Source organism: Malurus melanocephalus, unplaced genomic scaffold (genome assembly GCF_030028575.1).
Source record: "Malurus melanocephalus ecotype Western Australia unplaced genomic scaffold, MMel_1.1 scaffold_695, whole genome shotgun sequence".
Lineage (NCBI taxonomy): Eukaryota > Metazoa > Chordata > Aves > Passeriformes > Maluridae > Malurus > Malurus melanocephalus.
Window position 1 is genome coordinate 257,729 of NW_026623927.1, and position 19,111 is coordinate 276,839.

The 19,111-nt window shown below is 39.3% G+C and overlaps 1 protein-coding gene across 5 annotated transcripts in view; it reads left to right on the forward strand.

Annotated features, from left to right (window-relative positions):
* Positions 1-18,628, forward strand: part of GPCPD1 (glycerophosphocholine phosphodiesterase 1) — a 43,881-nt gene extending 25,253 nt beyond the window's left edge. For 3 of the 5 annotated variants that reach the window (XM_057384286.1, XM_057384285.1, XM_057384287.1), the window contains exons 13-21: positions 1,014-1,106; positions 2,179-2,256; positions 3,096-3,135; positions 3,941-4,002; positions 4,104-4,169; positions 4,985-5,121; positions 5,847-5,982; positions 6,426-6,586; positions 12,557-14,904. In XM_057384286.1, the coding sequence (XP_057240269.1) occupies positions 1,014-1,106; positions 2,179-2,256; positions 3,096-3,135; positions 3,941-4,002; positions 4,104-4,169; positions 4,985-5,121; positions 5,847-5,982; positions 6,426-6,586; positions 12,557-12,761 (978 nt within the window). In that variant the 3' untranslated portion in view covers positions 12,762-14,904. Of the gene's footprint in view, positions 1-1,013; positions 1,107-2,178; positions 2,257-3,095; positions 3,136-3,940; positions 4,003-4,103; positions 4,170-4,984; positions 5,122-5,846; positions 5,983-6,425; positions 6,587-12,556; positions 14,905-18,221 lie in introns of those variants that run through there. The other 2 variants (XR_008966504.1, XM_057384284.1) reach the window with 2 other exon arrangements.
* Positions 18,629-19,111: the final 483 nt, after the last annotated feature.

Below are 19,111 nucleotides of genomic sequence, written 5' to 3' on the forward strand. Positions count from 1 at the left end.
GCAAAGGAAAACAGTGCCTGCTAAATTACTGTTTTGAACAGTAGTTCTTAATCCCTGAGTGGACACTGCAGGTTTATAGACAACTTTTAAAATGCTCACAGGAAATATGCACTGAGGCAGAAATTGGCTGTGAAGTCATGRGCAGCATCACCATAGATGTGGTTTTCAGCTTTTCCATCTGCAAATAGATGAAAGCACAACTCTGAAAATAATTCTGCTGAGAATAGGGCTGAAAAAAAACATGTCCTATTTTGTCTCCGTGCTGATTGAGAAAGTGTTTGTGTCAGGGTGATAATTTGATGAATGGTATTGTTGGAGGCTTTTCAAAGGATTGATTTGCAGACAGTCAATGTAACTAAAAAAACCTCGAATCTCTTAGTGTGAATTTCTCTTCTTTTCTGGCCCTCCCTCTTGTCCCAGAGGCTGTACTTAGAGCTTTTGAACTTTTCTTCCTTTTCTAAAGCCTAAGAGAAAATTGCATACAGCTGAAAAGGGCAGGAGAATACTGAATACATCTATTTCTGCTCTTGCCATATGACTTCACACTGCTACTGTGTTACTCCCTGGTGACTCCAGAAGTTTGTTGCTCTATGGAATATTTCCTAAAACCTTGGCAATATGGAGCCATCACTTGTCTCTTGGTGTGGTGGTGGGGAGGAGGGAGGAAGATGCCTCAAAGGCATCTATGTTTAAAACATCTGCATCTAAAAATATCATCTTAGCCTTTCTCTGTAATCAGAATTGAATCTTACTAAAGGGTTTACAAGATTAAGCAAGATAGATACATATATACATATATATATATGAGCTGTATTATGGTAATTAAGATAATTTGCCATATGATTTTTTTCATTATTAATTCATTGCTGAGCATGCTTTAACTGGTAATAGCCAGTTGTATTCAAAGTTTGCCTGATGGTCCAGGACCTGAATATTGACAATAYCTACATGCAGTTCTGTAGTCCTTGTGCCTAAGCAGTTAATGAGGTTTTGTTTTGTTCAATTTTCTGTAGGGAGCAGCATATGTGGAATTTGATGTACACCTTTCCAAGGATCATGTGCCTATAGTATACCACGATCTCACGTGTTGCATGGCCATGAAAAAGGTAAAGAAGATCATATCTGTATTTTATTTATAAACACCATTCCAGAAACCAAAATGCCAAGCTCTCATAGAAATAATTCTGGGGACTTGAGGGATGGAATGGCAATAAATTTGCAGCATTGCATTGTACAGAAAGTAGAGCAAGGAAGTTGAGTTCTTCCTTTGGATGTTGAAGCAACAGCATTTCAGATGCATGGTTTGGGACTCTTCAAGCCTACATTATAGTTATTATTTATCTTCTTTCACCTAAGATTTGGAAGAAAAAAACAGACAACACCACTATATTCAGTAGTGCTATAGGAATCCCTTAGACTCAAAACTGACCATTTGCATTCTGTGCTGTTCTGGTTATCTTCCCTCCTGGTTSTGGCAGTGAAACCAGAGACAGAGAGTGTGGCAGAGCACACTGCTGTGTTTTCTTGGCACTGAGTYTTGTGTCTTCAAACACTCACACCCATGGCAATGTTGCAGTCTGTAGGAGGCTTGGGTTTTGAACAGTAGTGGAAGTGAAACTTTGACTGAGGGAAATGAATATTCAGTATCTCTTGACTCAGCGTTGTCTTGCTCTGTAAAAATTTCTTAGTGAAGAGGGGAAGTATGAAATGCACARAATTTTTCTGAAATTAGGTCTTTGTTTTGGGAGTGGATTGTCTCTCAGTTTTACTACAGGACATTTATCTCTTCTAAATTAGTTTCTGAAACAGTGGATAGACAGCAGTAAACTGAACTGCCTTGGAGTATTTTTTACTGCATTTCTTGCAGACATCTTTCCTGAATACTTTAACAAACAAATTTTTACAGAATAATTATGCTAACGTTTTGAATGAGAAGAACTTTAAAGCCTCTGTCTGATTTTCATGAAAGAACGTTTTCTTCAAATTGACACCTGGTTTATGCTTTTAAATTACTGTTTGTTCTCATGTAAACTGTTCATCTTAACATACAAATGTATTTTTATCAAGATACAAAGTACAAAAGATGAAACATTGTTGCCTTTAGTGCTACTGTATAAAAAGTGTAGGCTTTTTTGTTGTTTTCACTGATGCTTAATTATGTGTTRTTTCTCTTCAAAGAAACTGGATACAGAGCCTGTGGAACTGTTTGAGATTGCAGTCAAAGAGCTCACATTTGATCAGCTGCAGTTACTGAAGGTATTGTTACCTTGGCTTGTATGGTGTGCTATGTGTAGGATTTCAAATTGTTCATGAAGCTTAGAGGTTTTGGGACTAACCAYAGATAGCTTTGGAGAGCACAGTTTTTGAAATTATATAAATAGAGCAATCAAATAATTCCAAGAAAATACTTCAACATCATCATTACAACTTGGATGGATTTCATTACTTTTATCTTCTAGAAATATGGTATCTAATTTTCCAATGTTGAAAGGACTAAGTTTAACTGCTGTACCTTCCAAACAATAGTGCCCTGTCTACATAAAAAGAGTCAGGGGATAACTGGGCTGCTGAAGACCCTGCAGAGATACCTGTCCTCAGTCAGGGAAAAATCTGGCTGAACCCCAAATTATTCTTTTTATTTMAAATTACTTGGTCTGCTCCTTTTGTGGAGAGAGAATTTGAATGGAGCATGGGAATTGTCCCTATGTCTGGCCTGATTTTACCTCAGTATGTGTGAATATTATATAAAATAGGTCAGTCCTCTGCACTGGATTGGGACAGAGAGGAGTGATTCGTGTTCAGATTTTTTCACATCTTGATATTGAATTATGGTATGTGTGGGTTTACCCTTCACTTGATTTCTGAATTTCCAGTAAGCATGTTTTCAGTTCAGTTTTGATCTTTCCTTGAAATCTTTAAAGTCTGAAAGAAAAATGTGATATATACTTGTATGCCCTTTATTGCTTTAAAACTTACTAAAACTTTGCCTATAATGGACTTTTAAACTTGAAAACTATATACAAGCAAAATTAGTTACATTTTATGAGTAGGAAGATCTCTGGGTAGAGTGTTAATGCTACTCTTATGCTCCTCAGCTGGCTCACGTGACGGCCCTGAAAGTTAAAGATCACAATGGTATGTACTAGTTTGGAAAAGTCTTGGATTGGTTTATAACCATGTAATTGYATAAATTCTGTGGTTGCAGTAGCTTGTTCTTAATCACATTTGTYCTGAACATTTCTAAATGTGTATGCAGTTAATTTTTTGCATGCTGTAGAGCTCTTTACTGGGAAGAGTGTAGCTGAACAGAATTTACTCCCTTGGGAAGCAGGGATGCAAGGGTAGGAGAAGAATGTACAGATAAATATCTAGTTCTGAGTAGTGATAACAAAACYACCACTGATGTTTCCATCTTATGCTTCTCTAGCTGTAGCTTCATCTTTTCAGAATGGCTGACAAGAACTTTAGTAACTGCTGTAGGGTGTCTTATCAGTGCTGTGAATTTTTGGCCTTAATTACCCCCTTTGTAAGGACAGCAAATTGGCAAAGTATCTCACACATCCTACCTGTATAGGAAAAGATAAAATAAAAAAAAATAAAATAAATAAGCCTCGATAGGCAAGGCTTCTTCTGGATGTGATTCAGTGAGGGATAGGAGAAGCCATTTCTGATCAGTATCGTGGCAAGTTTTTAAATAGTGGTCAAACAGTTTCCCCACTGGAAAACAGGAATTGGCAGCACCATCGTTGGAGCGTGTCATTGTTAGAGGAAGGGTGTAGGGAATCAAAAGGGAGAGACCTTTGCATTGTTTATTCCTAAAGGCCTTATGATTTCGAGCCCAGCTTTTTTTGGGCATTGCTGGATTTATGGATTTATTTCTTGGCAATACTGAGATTATGCTTCTGTTTGTGTTGATTCAATGTTTTATATTCCTTTCCAGCATCTTTTACRGACGAAGAGAACTCTGCTTTTGAGACCCAGCCATTTCCTTCTCTGCAAAGAGTAAGTTGTGAATATAGAGCAAGATGATTATTCTCCCAATAATTACCTTCATAGTATTTTGTTTGCTGTGGGATCTCTTTATAATGATTTTTTTTTTTCAGGTCCTGGAGTGTATTTCTAAAGATGTTGGGTTCAACATAGAAATAAAATGGATCTCCCAACAAAGGGTAAGTAAACACTCGTGATTTACTTTGATTCTTTGACATTCTCACGACTAAACTTTGTAATTTGACCTAACAATTTATGAGCTGCAGAGGCATAATTTTTGAATGTTTTATGTGTCTTTTTTGTAATGCATTTTTTTTCAAGTGGGGATATAATAGCATCACTCCAACAAATGAGAAAACCAATTGTTAAACTGATGGAAAGTATTTATGGGATTGAGTTCATGCAGCTCAGACTGCTTTTGATAGGAGATTCTTTTAAGAACCAACAGATCACAACAGGGCAGGCAGGAAAGTGCCAAGAAATTCAATCTTTCCTGGCCCAGTGCAGGAGCAGCTACCCCATGGTGCAGTGATGCAAGCAGCTGTTTCCTTTCAGACTGCAGACTCAGCTGGATTGTGCAGCACTCAGAACAGAAGGAAATGGYTGTAAAAGCTGGGATTGGAAGCCTGGAGTTGGGGAAGGAAGTTAGGGAGAGTGGTAGGAAAAACTCCTTATGCTAGAAATAACAGCAGAGAGTATTTGCTGTAATTATTAAATCTTCAGGGAATTTCTTTGTGGTTTTGAAATAAGAATAGGCATCCTATGAATGCATTCCTTGGATGGAGAGATGGTGAATTTTTCAGTGAATCTTATTGCTGTGAGAATTCAGCTGCACCTCACAGACTGTAACCAGCATCCAGCAGACTGAAGGATTGACTTCTGTGTTCACACTGAATTCTCACAGCTCAGGTTAAATTTGAAAACCATTGCTCGTTAAAATAATCACAGTGAGCATTAATTTAAGTGGCTGAAACTTGTGCTTTTTTTTTTTTAGGATGGACAATGGGATGGCAACTTGTCAACTTACTTTGATATGAACGTTTTTCTAGATATTATTCTGAAAACTGTTTTGATGAATGCTGGAGGAAGAAGAATTGTGTTTTCTTCTTTTCACGCAGATATTTGTACAATGTAAGTTGAAAGAAATAAATACTTTCTTTTTAAAATTTATTTTTATTTGGTAAAATTTACTTTTTRCRTAAGAATACACACCAGGAAATAAAKTACTGGTGTTTTGCTTAGACATAAACTTGGGGTGCTAGAATGGTTGGAAGCTGAAATGAGACCACTTTGCCATCTGAAATGAGCCAAAAAAAAATAGGAGAGAAAAGTTGTAAGTGCCTTCCTAGATGCTTTACTCTTTCTCAGCACAACAAAAAAGGTCAGGGTTTCATCTGACATTCCAAAGTCTTCTTCAGTCACGCCTGACTTTAAATGAAATAATTTTGTTACAGTATCCAACTTGAAATTAGGTTAGGGACTGTATGTTAACCGTGTTTAGAAATTCTTGTGGATCTTCATGAATCTAATGAGCATTTAAGAAAAAAATTACAGAATTAAATGGCCTTCAGGGATTTTATATAAACATTTTGAGGATGTGGATCTGAGATCAGCATCAAGCTTAGCTTCCCTTAAACTCTATGAATCTCCAGTAGTGCCAGAATAAATCACTTGAGCAGTTTGTCTCACAGTTTGATGGTAAACTATGGGACCATCTCCTTGTACCAGCTAGGAACTAGAAGAAAACGCATTAAAGAGAGGAATTCCCCTCAAAACAGTGAGATTGAATTCTCCTGCTTTGTATTTTTACATTTTTATTTTTTTCATTTTCTATTTGTGAACTTTTTTCCTGACAGGATCCGGCATAAGCAGAACAAGTATCCTGTGTTATTTCTCACCCAAGGGGAATCTAAACTCTACCCAGAGCTTATGGATCTCAGATCTCGCACAACTCCAATTGCCATTAACTTTGCACAGTTTGAAAACTTGTTGGTAAGCTGACAAGTTAAAATGAAACTAAATTTTAACTGCTTGTTTTAAATCTATCAATTTGGACACTAATGCTTTGAATTACAACTAATGTCATAAAAGAAATTAATATACACTAATACACTAATATTGGGTAACTGCCAAAATAATATCCATTGTATCAAATGTCATTTAATATAGTGCTTTAAAAATAGCACTATAAATAAACTCTSTAATTGTATTAAATATTTTTATTGTTATGTTGTTTAATAAAAATTAAATATATTTATTGTTAATAACATATTATGTTATTAAATATGTTTATTGTTAAACAATTAAATTTTGTTTTATGTTACGTTTATTTCATGGATGAAATTGTAAGGAGCTGCCACTGTAAAAAAATTTTAAAAACTGATATAGGAGTTTCAGGGAGACGTGGATTTTAATTGAAATCTTTTGTATTTCAGGGAATTAATGTACATTCTGAAGATCTGCTGAGGAATCCAGCATTTGTTCAACGGGCCATATCCAAAGGCCTGGTTATTTTTTCGTGGGGTGATGATGCAAATGACCCAGATAACAGGAAGAAGTTGAGAGAATATGGTGTTCATGGGCTAATATATGACAGGTACTTAATTTTGACTTTCTAAATTAATAATCATCATCATCAAGCTCAGAAACTACTGYATTTTGATTCTGGTGAAATTTCATGTTGCTTCTTGGTTGACTGGGTTGAGAAACCCAGATCAAGATCAAGTCTTAACATCAATTCCTACTCTTTCAGCTGTGTATATGAATCAAAATAACTTCTGTTTCTCCTGAGATTAACGTAAATGTGATTTGTTTCTTCAAAGAATTAGTGCAGGGCATACACTTTCAAGGTGCTGCTAATATTCAGATAGTAATTTTTAAGCTGTGTACATGACATGGTGAGCACAATGTTATTTAACTGTTTGACTGAGAGCTTCAGCATTCTACATGAAGCTACACAAATAGTTAACACAACTTAAATGAATGATTTTAACTTAATTCTTGCCAAGATYCTGTTTGTTTCAAAGCTGTGAATTCATTGGTTTTTCCTGTTAAAATCAGCTTGGAGCGACTCCAGGGCAAACTGCCAAATTAGTCACTTTAGAGAGTAGCTSTATTACTTCCAGAAATTCAGAATACTGTGGTAAATATTTAAACAAAAATAGTGTTGTGTTTAGTTGCTTAAAAAACCCAGAAGTTTGTAGTTCCTTATCTTTGAAGATGTGAAATTCGTTATGAGATGAAGTTTAATAAGAGAAGCTGATTTATTAAATTAGAATTTCTGATAGATAAGAGAGAATTTTTAATTGGGAAAGCATTAAGTGTAACTGAAGTTGCACATTACAGAAGGCTTTCAAGCCTTCTTTTACAAGAGTATTGCTTTGTATAATGTTTTACCTAAAAAAACAAACAAACAAAAAAAAAACAAACCAAAAACAAAAAAAACAAAGGGAGGAGGAGGATCAATTATTATCAAAGGCTCTGTTTTATAAAGTGATACATTATTGGTGGGGTGTTTTAACCAAATACTGCWGCATAAAGTGTTCTTAAAATGTGTGCTCATCTGATGTCTGCTAATGCAGTCTTCCAGAGTTGTTAATTACTCTTTGTGCAGTAGATATTCATTACTGTGGTAAAATAGTAAAGCAGGTGACAGCCTAATTTCTGACTTTGTGTTGCTTCTATTGCTTTGGATGCTCCACACTAGTTAAATGTTGTGGTGTTTGTCAAGGCTGTAGGTCAGCCACGTGTCACCTTGTGTTTCTTTCGTACTGTTTAGTGCTTGAAGTTGTAGTAGGATAATAGAGCACCTTTTATCTCACCTTTTGATAACCAGCCAATTTGCTGGAAGGCTGAATTCCATTGTGGATTTAACTAAACAAAAAGTTCTTTGCTTTCCTGTACTGTTTAGATCATCTGGATYCTTAATAGTGTTCATCTCTCCTCTCACTGCTTGCCCCCTCTATCATTTCCACTTCAACATCTTCCCATTTTTTGGAGAGGAATCCCAAAATTAGTATTAACTCCAAAGCTGTTTCAAGAGAGTAGTTGTGTTTCAGTGCTGCATTTTTTTCCTTTGTTTATCAAGTTACAAAGTGCAGTTTGAGTAGCAAACTGTTATCTTGTTTCCATGTAATTATTCTAGGCTTGTTAAATGTAATTTCCAAATGTCACTTCCCTTTTTTTTTTTTTTCTGTAGGCCAAACAAATAATGGAATGTCCCTTTGCAATTCTTATTTTTCAACATCTACCAATTGTCTGAATAAAATTAAATTCAATCTTAATATAGGTGCCTTAGAAGGAATATGACACTTTCTGAAAGTGGCATTAGATATCTCTAACTGGACATTTTGAGATGGGGGTGGTACCTGCAAGTCTGAAAGGCAGGAATGTAAAACCTGGCAGCAAATGTTCCCACTCACAGCTGGAGGTGCTGGGAAAAGAGGAAGCCTTTCAGATAGTTTGAGACTTCTTATTAAAAGTTTAAATAGGTGTGGTGTCAGCAACCATATTCTGTGCTGTTTGACGTTTAGAAATAAATTTAAAATTAAATTTAAAAAGCAGAATGAGAGGGAGAGATGTACATGGCTGTCCCAAGGTCTAGACATAAGTAGGGAGTGCAGTAATCTGTTTTATTTTAAAGTCAGTTCATGCTATTGTTGTGTCTTCAAATTCCAGAATATTTCCAGGGCTGAATTAAGATGGTGCTGCTTCCATGGTTTCTGCAGATTTTTTGTTATCTGGATTTATGGCCAAGTCCAGATATCTATCAAATATGGTGTTTTGTGTTGCTGTTCACCAGACCTTTACTTACACCATGTTAAGTGCTGAGTGTCTGAATAATCTAGGAAGTGAAYAGAGGAATTCCAGTGATTTTAGGTTGCTTGCATGTGGCCCTGTGTTACTGTGTGCAGTAGTTATTTCTGAGATTATGAATTATGTGCATAGAGATTATTTCTGTAAGCTATTTTTTCCAAACTTTAATCATCCATGTAGAATTGACCAAAACACTGTAGCCAGTTGTGAAGATGGCAGAAAAACTGTGTCCTGAATACCAAAAGTTGGTGATACCAAGCACTGGGCAAAAAAAAATGCAGGTAGGGGGTGTGACTTTGCTTTGCATGGAGAAAAACTGCAAGGCTGATTCTGGGAAGCTTAAATGCCAACAATATTAAAAGACTGATCTCACTGGGGCAGAGGAAAGAACACAAATGCACTCCCTCCCCCCATCCAGGCCTTTCTCCACTTGGGCTGCAGATTATTGCATACATCCAAAGTCATTAAACCAAACAGATGTTCTGCTGCAGTTGCTGGGATGATGTTCTGCTGTTAACTACCCTTCATCTCAGTGTTTAAAGTAACCAAATTACTTGTATTAAAAGGGCAACCTCTGCAGAGAGGTGCCACATCTTCCTTCAGGCTTTTATTTGGGTCCTTATGCAGAAAAGTACTTTATGTGCATGACTGGGTATCTTCTGTCTGCACAGAAATCTCAGCCTTAAATTGCTTTATTAGTCTGGTGTTCAGATTTTAATTGAGAAGAAACTTCAAACTATTGTAGTGAAATTCTCTGGCTTGGTAAAAATGATGAATTTCAAAGTGGGATTTTTGGAGTGATTGATCTGATATTTTTCTCCTGGATAGGCTTTGTAAACAGTCCAGGAAATATTTCTGTATTTGAATATATTTAACTCGATAAGGACAATGCAGCCTTGTGTTTTCACATCTGCTGGCTGTATATTAAATACCAATGTGGAGAGGGGGTGGGTGCCAGCTTACACTTGCATCATCTTTTCACTTTACWTGACTGAATTTCGTTTGTTGAATAATACACAGAACTGCATAAAAYACTAAATCAGTATTTCCCAAACGTGGATGCTGAGAGCTTTTCCATGAGAGCTTTGTCCAAACCCTGCAGTTCCTTAGGCTGCATGTTGCTTTTGCAGGCAGAAGCTGTGCTTGCTTTGTATTGGTAACTTCCCAACATTTACACGAATTTAGCTGGCAATCAAGGCAAAAACATTTTAAACACTTCACAAAAGTAGGAGASTGCTGAAATCTGGGCTGCCCTGTTTGCCTGAAATTGCATGTGACTTAAATAACAGCATGGATATGTGTAGGAAGTGTAGTATCCATTGATTTATGATTTACCCAGTGATTAAATTAAGGTGTTATGCAGTGATAGTCCAAGTTTTCCCTGTTTTGTGAATTGTGAAGTAAACTCAGGTTTTCCTTGAGATGTTAAATGAAAAGCTTTAATYAAAAGCTTCAGAAAATCTTTTTAGCATGAAAACACTATTTCAGTTCTGCTGCCTTTTTWATGTGTTTTCAGAGGTTGCAAAACACCTGACAGGAGCCAAACACATCAGTTTTACACCCACTGCATAGCCCTGCAATGTCCTGCAAGTCTTTTGTAGAAGGTGTTTACCTAAAAAAGCAATGTTTGAAGGACTTCTCAGTCTTCTGCAGGGCTTGTTTATTGATAGGAAGTTGGATGGAGAAACTTCTGTTAAAAATAATAGTCTGTTGAAGAATGAAGGATATGGAAATGAGAGTTTATTCCTTATCTTTATAGAGATGTTGGAAAAAATTAGAGAAGTCCTGGAGCTGTGTTTCTGTAAACTGCTGGTGTACTTTTGTGGACCCAAACAGAAAGTAGGATCAAGAAATTCTGAAGTACAAGTGAAGCTGTGCTTCGAATTGTCTSCTCTGCCTTTGGTTTAGAAGAAACCAAATATACACACATTGGAGTGAGCTGGCTCTAGTGGACAGTTTGCAAGGAGCTTGGAGGGTTGAATTCATCCAAAATCTTAACTGAAGAGAATTTAGAATGGAGCAGGAATTACTGAATTTTTATTTGTTATAGTAAAGAATGAACAAAATACCTGCCAGAAGGTGCTTAGAAATCAGCTTAGYCATGTTCTAGGAACAAAAGGTTTCAAAACATGCCTTTGCTCTTCTAGTGTCTAACTGTGGGGAGGACTTAAGGTTCTTGGTTCCTGAAGTGTGATGCCATAGAGAAAAATTCCTTCAGGTTTCAGTGCTTTGTCTGGAACACACAGGGAAATTCATAATGTGTCAGCTGCSTCAGCTGAGGGAAGCTCAGGTCTCACCTGGAGGGAAGGCAGAGCTTTTATTCTGCAGAAAGCTTCCATCAGGCACCTTTGGGTCATATCTTAGGTCTGTGTTGGGCAATAAGTGCTGTGTAAGTAATTTTTAATTTGTAATTTAAATGCTATGCCTTCTGTTGGAATTTCATCACACTGGACAGCATCTATCCTCACTTCTAGGAATTCCTTCACAGAAATTGTCCTTGATCTCACAGTGGAGAATGTGATCCATATCAATCTTCCCTGTGGAAATGTTTCCTCACTGGAGACCCATCCTCATGCCAGTCTTTGAGCTGTGTGTTGTTTTTGGTGTCTCAGAGTTGCTCACAGTTCACACATTGTCTTGTCAGAGTAAAAGGGCACCTTGCACTCCCTCACATCAGCACCACGTTGCTTTGATTGTGGTATTGGTTCCTGCTGGACATATCTTGAAAATGTATGAGAGACATAGGATGATGAAGTAAAACCAAACTATTTTCTTGAAGGWATCATAARTGAAARYAYRAATATTCATAATATTAAGGCAGAAGCCATGGTCATTTCTTGCAGAAGTTTTCATTTGAAGAAGATAAACTGGAAACCTGTAATACCTGGAACTGTGTATGTGCAACAGCTAAAAGTGAGACCAGCTGGATGCCAGGATTAACATTTTGGATATAAATAACATGCTGATATTGGAAATTAWTGTTGGGAAATCAGGATATATCCTTGTCACAATAGGTTACAGGAGCACCAATGCTTTTTGCTTTATAATTAATTACACCAGAATAGTGTTTGAGCTGTGCTCAGTGCTTACACTGTCACTCAAAATGTGGTTTGGATTTGGACAAACTGGTGGGATGCTGACATTTCAAATCCTGCAGCTTYGTTTACCTGTGTGRAAAYAARAAAGTGAAAAGAGGAYAGAYTTWAAAATAGTGTGGATGGTTAATTTGCATTAGGTGTGGATAGGGATCAGATTTTCTATCTTTCACTCTTAGTATTTTGGTAATTATGGTAATGTAAAAAAAGAAAAAGTTCTGAACTGGGGGAAGTGAAATACTTTTTGAACCAGTAAGTATACCCTCCATGCAGTATCATGTACAAGCAATGTATCACAGTCTGTTCAAACAATYTCAGGGCTCTGAAATTCCTTATGCTTTTAACTTTGAATCCTGGAACTCTGCTCTTATTTCACTGCTTTGTGCCACCTGTAAAATCACATTTGTTGGGACACTGAGTATCTGCCAGTAGGTTTTTAGTATGTCCAATGAAACACTAACTGGTCTGTGTAAAGGAAATAACATTTACATTGCAAGGTGAGCAGCAAAACTTAAAATATTGACCTCAAACTGTCTTTGGGACCTGATTAAGGTACTCCATTAAGGAAAAAAATCCCAGATGTTTCATCTGGTGTACAGTTCTGTGAACTGCTAGTTTATACTGATGAGTATTTTTTTCTTTTCTCATTTATTCAGGATATATGACTCAAACCCTGAACAACCAAATGTATTCCAGGTGGAGCAGCTGGAACGTCTCAAGAAAGAACTGCCAGAGTTGAAGAGCTGTGTGTGTCCCTCAGTTAGCCACTTCAAACCCTTAGCTGCATGTAAATGCCATCATAAKTACCTGGAAGAGAAAGCTGTAGATAACTTGAAGAGTGTTCAGATGCAAAAGGACTAATTTTAGGCAGAATGCTGTTTTGTATCTATAGAATTTTCACCATTGGAATAGTTCTGTCTATGCTTTCAGGTTGGTTTGTTTTTAATTTTAAGTCCTCAAATAGCAATAATTGTGTTCCTCCTTTCTAACAGTACTTATTAAAATTTCAAACAATGGTAAAATATTCAGCCAGTTATAGTTATTGTTCCAATTTACATATACAGTTTTAACCTTTTTCTCAAATCATGTCAAATCTTGGAARAGAAAATTATTGCTAGTGCTTTTAAAAAACCCAAAAATTAATTAAGCAGTCTCGGCAGTTAAAGCTCAGAAACTAAATTGTAGAGAAATTACAATAATCTGATATACTGAATATGCTGAAAATTCRTTTTTACTTTGATTTTACTTAGAGACTGACAAGCTGTAGCATTTATCTGGCAGCAGAAAATTAAGAGAGTGATTTTAAGATAGCTATAAATAGGTGTGGCCTATCAMAAGATCTGAATTGGTACCTCATGTATATGTATTTGCACTGGTAGATCCACCTGTACAGAGCTTTGTGCCATTTTAAAGTATTTATTTATTTTTTTAGTAAGCTGCAGCTCATTTTCCCCCACATCATTGGACATTGAGGCTGCTGCCTTTGTTTCCTCTCAGTTCAGTGGTACAGTGCCCGTGTACAGCAATCAAGGGGGAACCACGAGTACAATTTATCATTAATCACACACAGGCCTGCTMAACTTTAAAAACATTGCTAATAATCTTAACAGAATTACAGAAACATCTTCAGTGGTTGAGAATCTCTTTTGCACAATAACCTTAATGAACAGAGTGTGTACCCTGCACAAACTCTACAAAATGCATGCTTTATCTATTAAGCATGAAATTTAGGTGTTTGCTGAGGTCCTTGCATCTTTATGGTGCTAGTTATGTGTGAAGGGTGCAAGGACCCACTCAACAAGTTCATCTTCTTTGCCTGAGAAACCACGAGCCTGTTACTCACAAACATTTGGAGAAGAGGCTGTACCGTGTGTGGTTTGTCTTTCTTACATAATGCAAGCTACTGGCTTTTGTATTTTGCAAGATTTTTGGCTTTTGCCATGGAGCAAGAATCACAAATGTACTGAATTCAGATAATCAGTGTTCTGTTGGCTGGTATCTATCCTCTGTAATTTATTACCAAGTCATAGTTTTAGAGTTCTTAATAGATAAGTATGCATGTCCTTCCTCCTCCTGATGTTGCAGGCCATGCCAACACAACAGCTGTAACTTTCTACTGAAGTGTTAATGTATAATAAGAATGGAAAATATTTATTTTTTTTCTCTTGTAAATTGACAATGAAAACAATAGTATGTACTATATTCTTTATATACAGTCATTGCTACATATAGAACTGATTGTACAAAGAGTAAAGCCATTGCAAATAAGTGCTTGAGCCTGCACTGCTGAGCAGTTTGGAACAGCTTGTTTTGACTTGTGCATTTTAGTATTTAAAGTTTGTTTGTCCCGCACAAACATCACAGTAGTGATTAGGTATCTGGAAGCCTTCTTTTATTAAAAAAAAAAAGACAAACAAAAATGCAAAACAACCCTAAACCAAAATCGGAAGTGTGTGAGCTGTGTTTTTGAGAAGGGGAGGGGGCACTGAACCGGAATCTTGGCATCAGAAACCTGTGACTRTTTCTTGATACATTCCTCAYCTATGTGATTAATTCTTAATTTYTTTTTCCTCATTTGTATACCCTGTGGGATTCTCTTGACAGGTCTTGAGGGCTTTGCCAACTGATGCTCAGCTCCTAGTGGAGTTTGTGTCACTGCTTGAGAAAGAGACAAAACAGAGCTGTTGAGTGTGACACCTGTTCTGTAYGAAGGTGATGTAAAAGTTGTGCTGTCTGAAGCACCCTCAGCCTAAYCCCAGTGAGATGTTCAGGAGGGCTTAGGCACTCATGAGATCTTCTTCCCCAATTTCCAATGCTCAGTGAACAGCATTTGTCTGTTCTGTTTGAGGGGAGTGGGAATAAATACCCCCACTGTGATGATTTGACAAGACAGTTTTGAGCAGTGGTACAATGTTGTTTTCTTGCTGAATCCCTTTTTCCTGCATAAGTTGTGTCAGCAACTTCCTCCAAACCTGAGGAGTTTCAACAGCTCTCCTGCTGTGCCAGTTTTTGGAACTGTTCTGTCACAGCCACCAGCCTTTTAGACGGGATAGTGCTCTGCAGAGAGCATTTTGCATGTGAATCACCCTCCCTTTTGCACACTTTTGTTATTAACATTGTTGCTGATACGGTTCTTACCTGTTAGCTGTTACATTTTCTTATCTCACTGCTGTTTGCAGTAAACCAGTCTTATCTCAAGCCCTGATCTTGGCCACCCCTGCTGGCAGAGGAGGAGGWGCCCGGTGCTTTGGAGTCTCAGGGAAAAGCCTAAATTGGGGAGCACTGTTCCTAAACCTGGCACTGTCCAAAGAAGGGAAGGCAAATGCTTGGCACCGTCAGAGAACCCGCTGCCCTGCCTTGAGGAGCCTCTGCTGCCCGTGGGCCCTGCAGGACATGGGACAAGGGACAGTTGGGGTAATCCCAGCCTTATCYAGATTATGGTAAACCCTACAGGCTCACACAAAACCCAGAGGGAGCTGCTCCCTTCCTGAATCCTGTGCTAGCCTGGCACCAGGATGAAGACAATCCCAGTGTGCTGCTTTAGGAATGGTRTTTCCCAGTTTAGTGTTCCCACTCCTAAGGCACTCTCACCTCTCTTGCAGCGGGATGAAGAGGGGAATTGAAGGCACAGAGGGTGAGAATCATGAGTTAAGAACAATTTAAGGAATCGGCACTGGAATAATAAAAAGGAACAGCAGCAGTTCCAGTACCAATAACAGAGGGAATGGGCACTCCCCAGCCACTCCCTCAGCCACATTCCCTGGAAGAAAACCCTTCCTCTATCCCTGGAAACTGATGTGGTGTGGAACAACCTCTGGGTCATGRCCATGRCCCCTCCTGGCTGCTGCAAAAATTAACCCTGGCCTGGCCAGGGACATTGTCCATCCCTTATTCCATACCACCCATGGCATGCCCAGATCCTACACCTTCCAGCTATAACCACTGTGGGTGTCATGTCCATAGTCCCTGGCCATCCCTCCAAGGGCTCTGTGGAATTCTTTATGTTCTCCATGACTGAGGTCTCTGTCCTAGACATCTTCCAGGTCAGGAGAGCTACAACATACAGTGTCAGTTCTCCTCTAGGAAATTTGGGTACTACCTCCAGAATTTCTCCATATTACTGGGGATTCACRTATTTTCACAGCCACATAGATCATGCACCTTAACTGAAAACATCGAGCAAAAGTTTTGGTCACAAGAGGAACCAGCTGCGAAAGCTCTGGCTGGCTCCATGTTTGTCTCAGGCTTCTGGAATTACACCCCACCTCCTGGAATTTCATATTTTCCTTCTCAGCTGCCTCCACCATCATATCCTGGGCTCACAGAACCCAGCTTCAAAGCTTTAAACATCCAGCAATTGCTTCCATACAGGTCTTAGAGAAAAAAAAAAGTTAACACTGGCCTTCCCCTTGCAGCCTGTAAACTCCACCACACGCAGGTCTTCACTCTCTCATTTCAGCTGCACATGCCCTCAGGTGCTTTCACAGAATCTTATGTCCAAAATTTAAAAAAAAAAATCTAAAACTCAGCAGCTGCTCCCACAGAAAAGGTCCTGGAAGAAAGAGCCAGTGCTGGACTACACCTCCCTTTTGTAAGCTATAAATTGCTGCACTGAGAGGATTTGCTTGCCCTTCTTCACTCTTGTAGAGACAGGATCCAAATCTGAAGCCCCCCATTAACTGGTCCCACACTAAAAGGAAAACGTTTCCACACTCCTAGGAAAAAAAGATTGTTTTGGCTTTTACCTTCCCATTGTCACCATTCAGAGCTCACCCTATATCCCCTGTGTTCTTCCTAAACAATTAAATGCACCATGACACTGCCTCAGAAACCGAAAGTGCAGATCTGAAGTTAAAAATATCTAGACGCTACTGCCAAAAAAAAAAAAAAAAAAAGTGCCAGGGCTGAAAGGAAGAMATTTATTTTGGAAGGCAAGCAGCTCTCCCAGGGTTCCTGATGCAGGTAACAGGCTGAGGTAAAGGCCAGCAGCAGCTTTCTTTCCTTTGTGGGAGCAATCCACTCTCAGGAGCCCAYCATCAGAATTTGGGCACTGTCTCCAGTGTTGAATCCATCCACCAGGGACTGCTCGAACACAGAAGTTCTCAGGGCAGAGCTGTTGCTGCTTTGTTCCTCCCTGGGGCAGCATCTCCTGCACCACCACCACGGGGTGAGTGATTCCKTAGCAAATAAAGGCATCCTCATCCTCTTTCTGGGGTCTACCTCCAGTGTTTGGATACCAACTCCAAAATTGTGCATGACCAGGGATCTCTCTCAGAGAAAACTTCCCAGGATAGAAAGCTCTTTCTGGTTTATACCTCCCTAGGAAACCCTGTCACTTTTTCTTTCGGGTGGCCAGCATGTGACAAGGACAAGGACGAATAAATGATTTATTTAAACTGACAGTGATAATGATTAGATGAAAATGTAAAAAAACGAAAATGCAAAATGGCATAATGACAATCTGATCAGAGCTATTTACACAAAAGCCCTGCTAACACAGGTTTATTTATTTATGCTCTAATTATGGCACCAATAATACAGCTAGGTTAATAACTATCAAATAGGGATTGATGTCACTCACCCATAGCACTGACCACAGGCAAATCTCTTTCACTCAGCTTCCAGAGGTGTCCCTGAGGGTTGTTCCCACCTGAGGGAAGGATTTTCATGTACCTGAGGGAGGGATGCTGGGAAAACTGGGACTGGCCTTTTATGGTATGAAGATTTTGATTGTCACTCCTGCAAGTTTTAGTTTCTGTGTTGTCCTGTGCTCAGCAGAACACAGGTTCATTTTTGAGTCAGATGTTACCAGCTCTTTGGTTTCTTTTGCTCAAAACTTCAGTCTCATTTCCCTACCAGCGTTTTTCACATCCCTATGGATGCCCCCTCAGTGGGGAAGAGCACCCTCATGAAGGGCCTGGTTGAAGAAAATTTGGTCAAGCTGGTCTCAGCATTCTTCAACACTACACCCAGTATTTACTAAAACCCATTTCTTAATCCATCGCCAAAAATCTGTGAATAAGACCAGGAAAATGTTCTTCAAAGCTCTCCCAGCCCTTCCAAAGTGAATAGTGCCAGTGCTCCTGCCCCTCCTATTGCAGTTGCTCATTCCTCACACAATCCCCTGCCAGTCCTGTGGTTCCAGGAACAGCAGAGCTCCATCTCCATCCCTTACAGAGACAATGAGACCCCTCTGGAGCTGTGTCTATGCAGCTCTGTGCCTGCATTCCTGCTCCTTCCTGCTCTCCCTGTTTGCTGACTGGTTTCTAGCTCTGCCTCCTATCTGAGTTTTTACACATTATTTGTGCTGTGCCACCTTAGGGCATTGTGGAATCTCCCTGGAGAAGTGGGAAGTCAGGTGGATGCAGCAAAACCCCTCCCTCACATTTGAAGAAGTCACAAAGGKCAGCATGGACTCTGCATTTCAGTGAGAAAAGGCTTCCAGAAGAAAAGAAACATGGAATTACCCACTTAAATGTTTTTGCTTCAATGGAGGGAAAATAACAGCGCTCAAGGTGTGGATTAGAGGCACCCATCCCACCCCTTCACTGCCCCAGCAGCACCAGGGCTCTGTGCTTGCTCTGACACAAAATTCTGCCCCTCCCTTCATCTGCTGATTAAAAGAATTTGCCCAGTTTTTCTGATGTCGCAGCCCCCTGCACTCATCTGCCCCACCGCTTCCTCCAAGGCACAGTTTTTACAYTGTCTTCCTCCCTTGCTCTTCCTTGCACTTTTTGGCAGCAGTTTCTGCAGTTACGTGGCTTTTCCTGTGTGCCCAAGTGAGTGTGTTAAAAACAAGTAAATATTCCATATGAAGGAGAAAGGGAATGACTTGCTCCCTGTGCCTACAGGCAAAAAATAAAAATTAAAAAAAAAAAAAAGGCTTGAGAAGGCCCATCATTTTAGGTTATTTGTGTCACCTTGGCATTTCCAGGGGTGGTTTTTCCTGCAGTTTGATTGCTCTTTGCATGTCTGTGGGACATTTCCAGGCCCTGCTGTTTGTCCCATGTCACGTCCTGGCCATTGCCACCCTCGTGTCCTCTGCTCAGGTGCGCAGGGGACGCCTCAGGGACACGCTGTGGAAATAAAAGGGGACGAGAGGCTGGCTGAGTGGATGGGCACGAGTGTCCCCCGTGTCCCTTGTCCCTCAGAGGTGTCCCCGTGGTCCCTGCCCAGGGTGAGCTGAGCCCGAAGCGCCCCGGGGCTGCCCC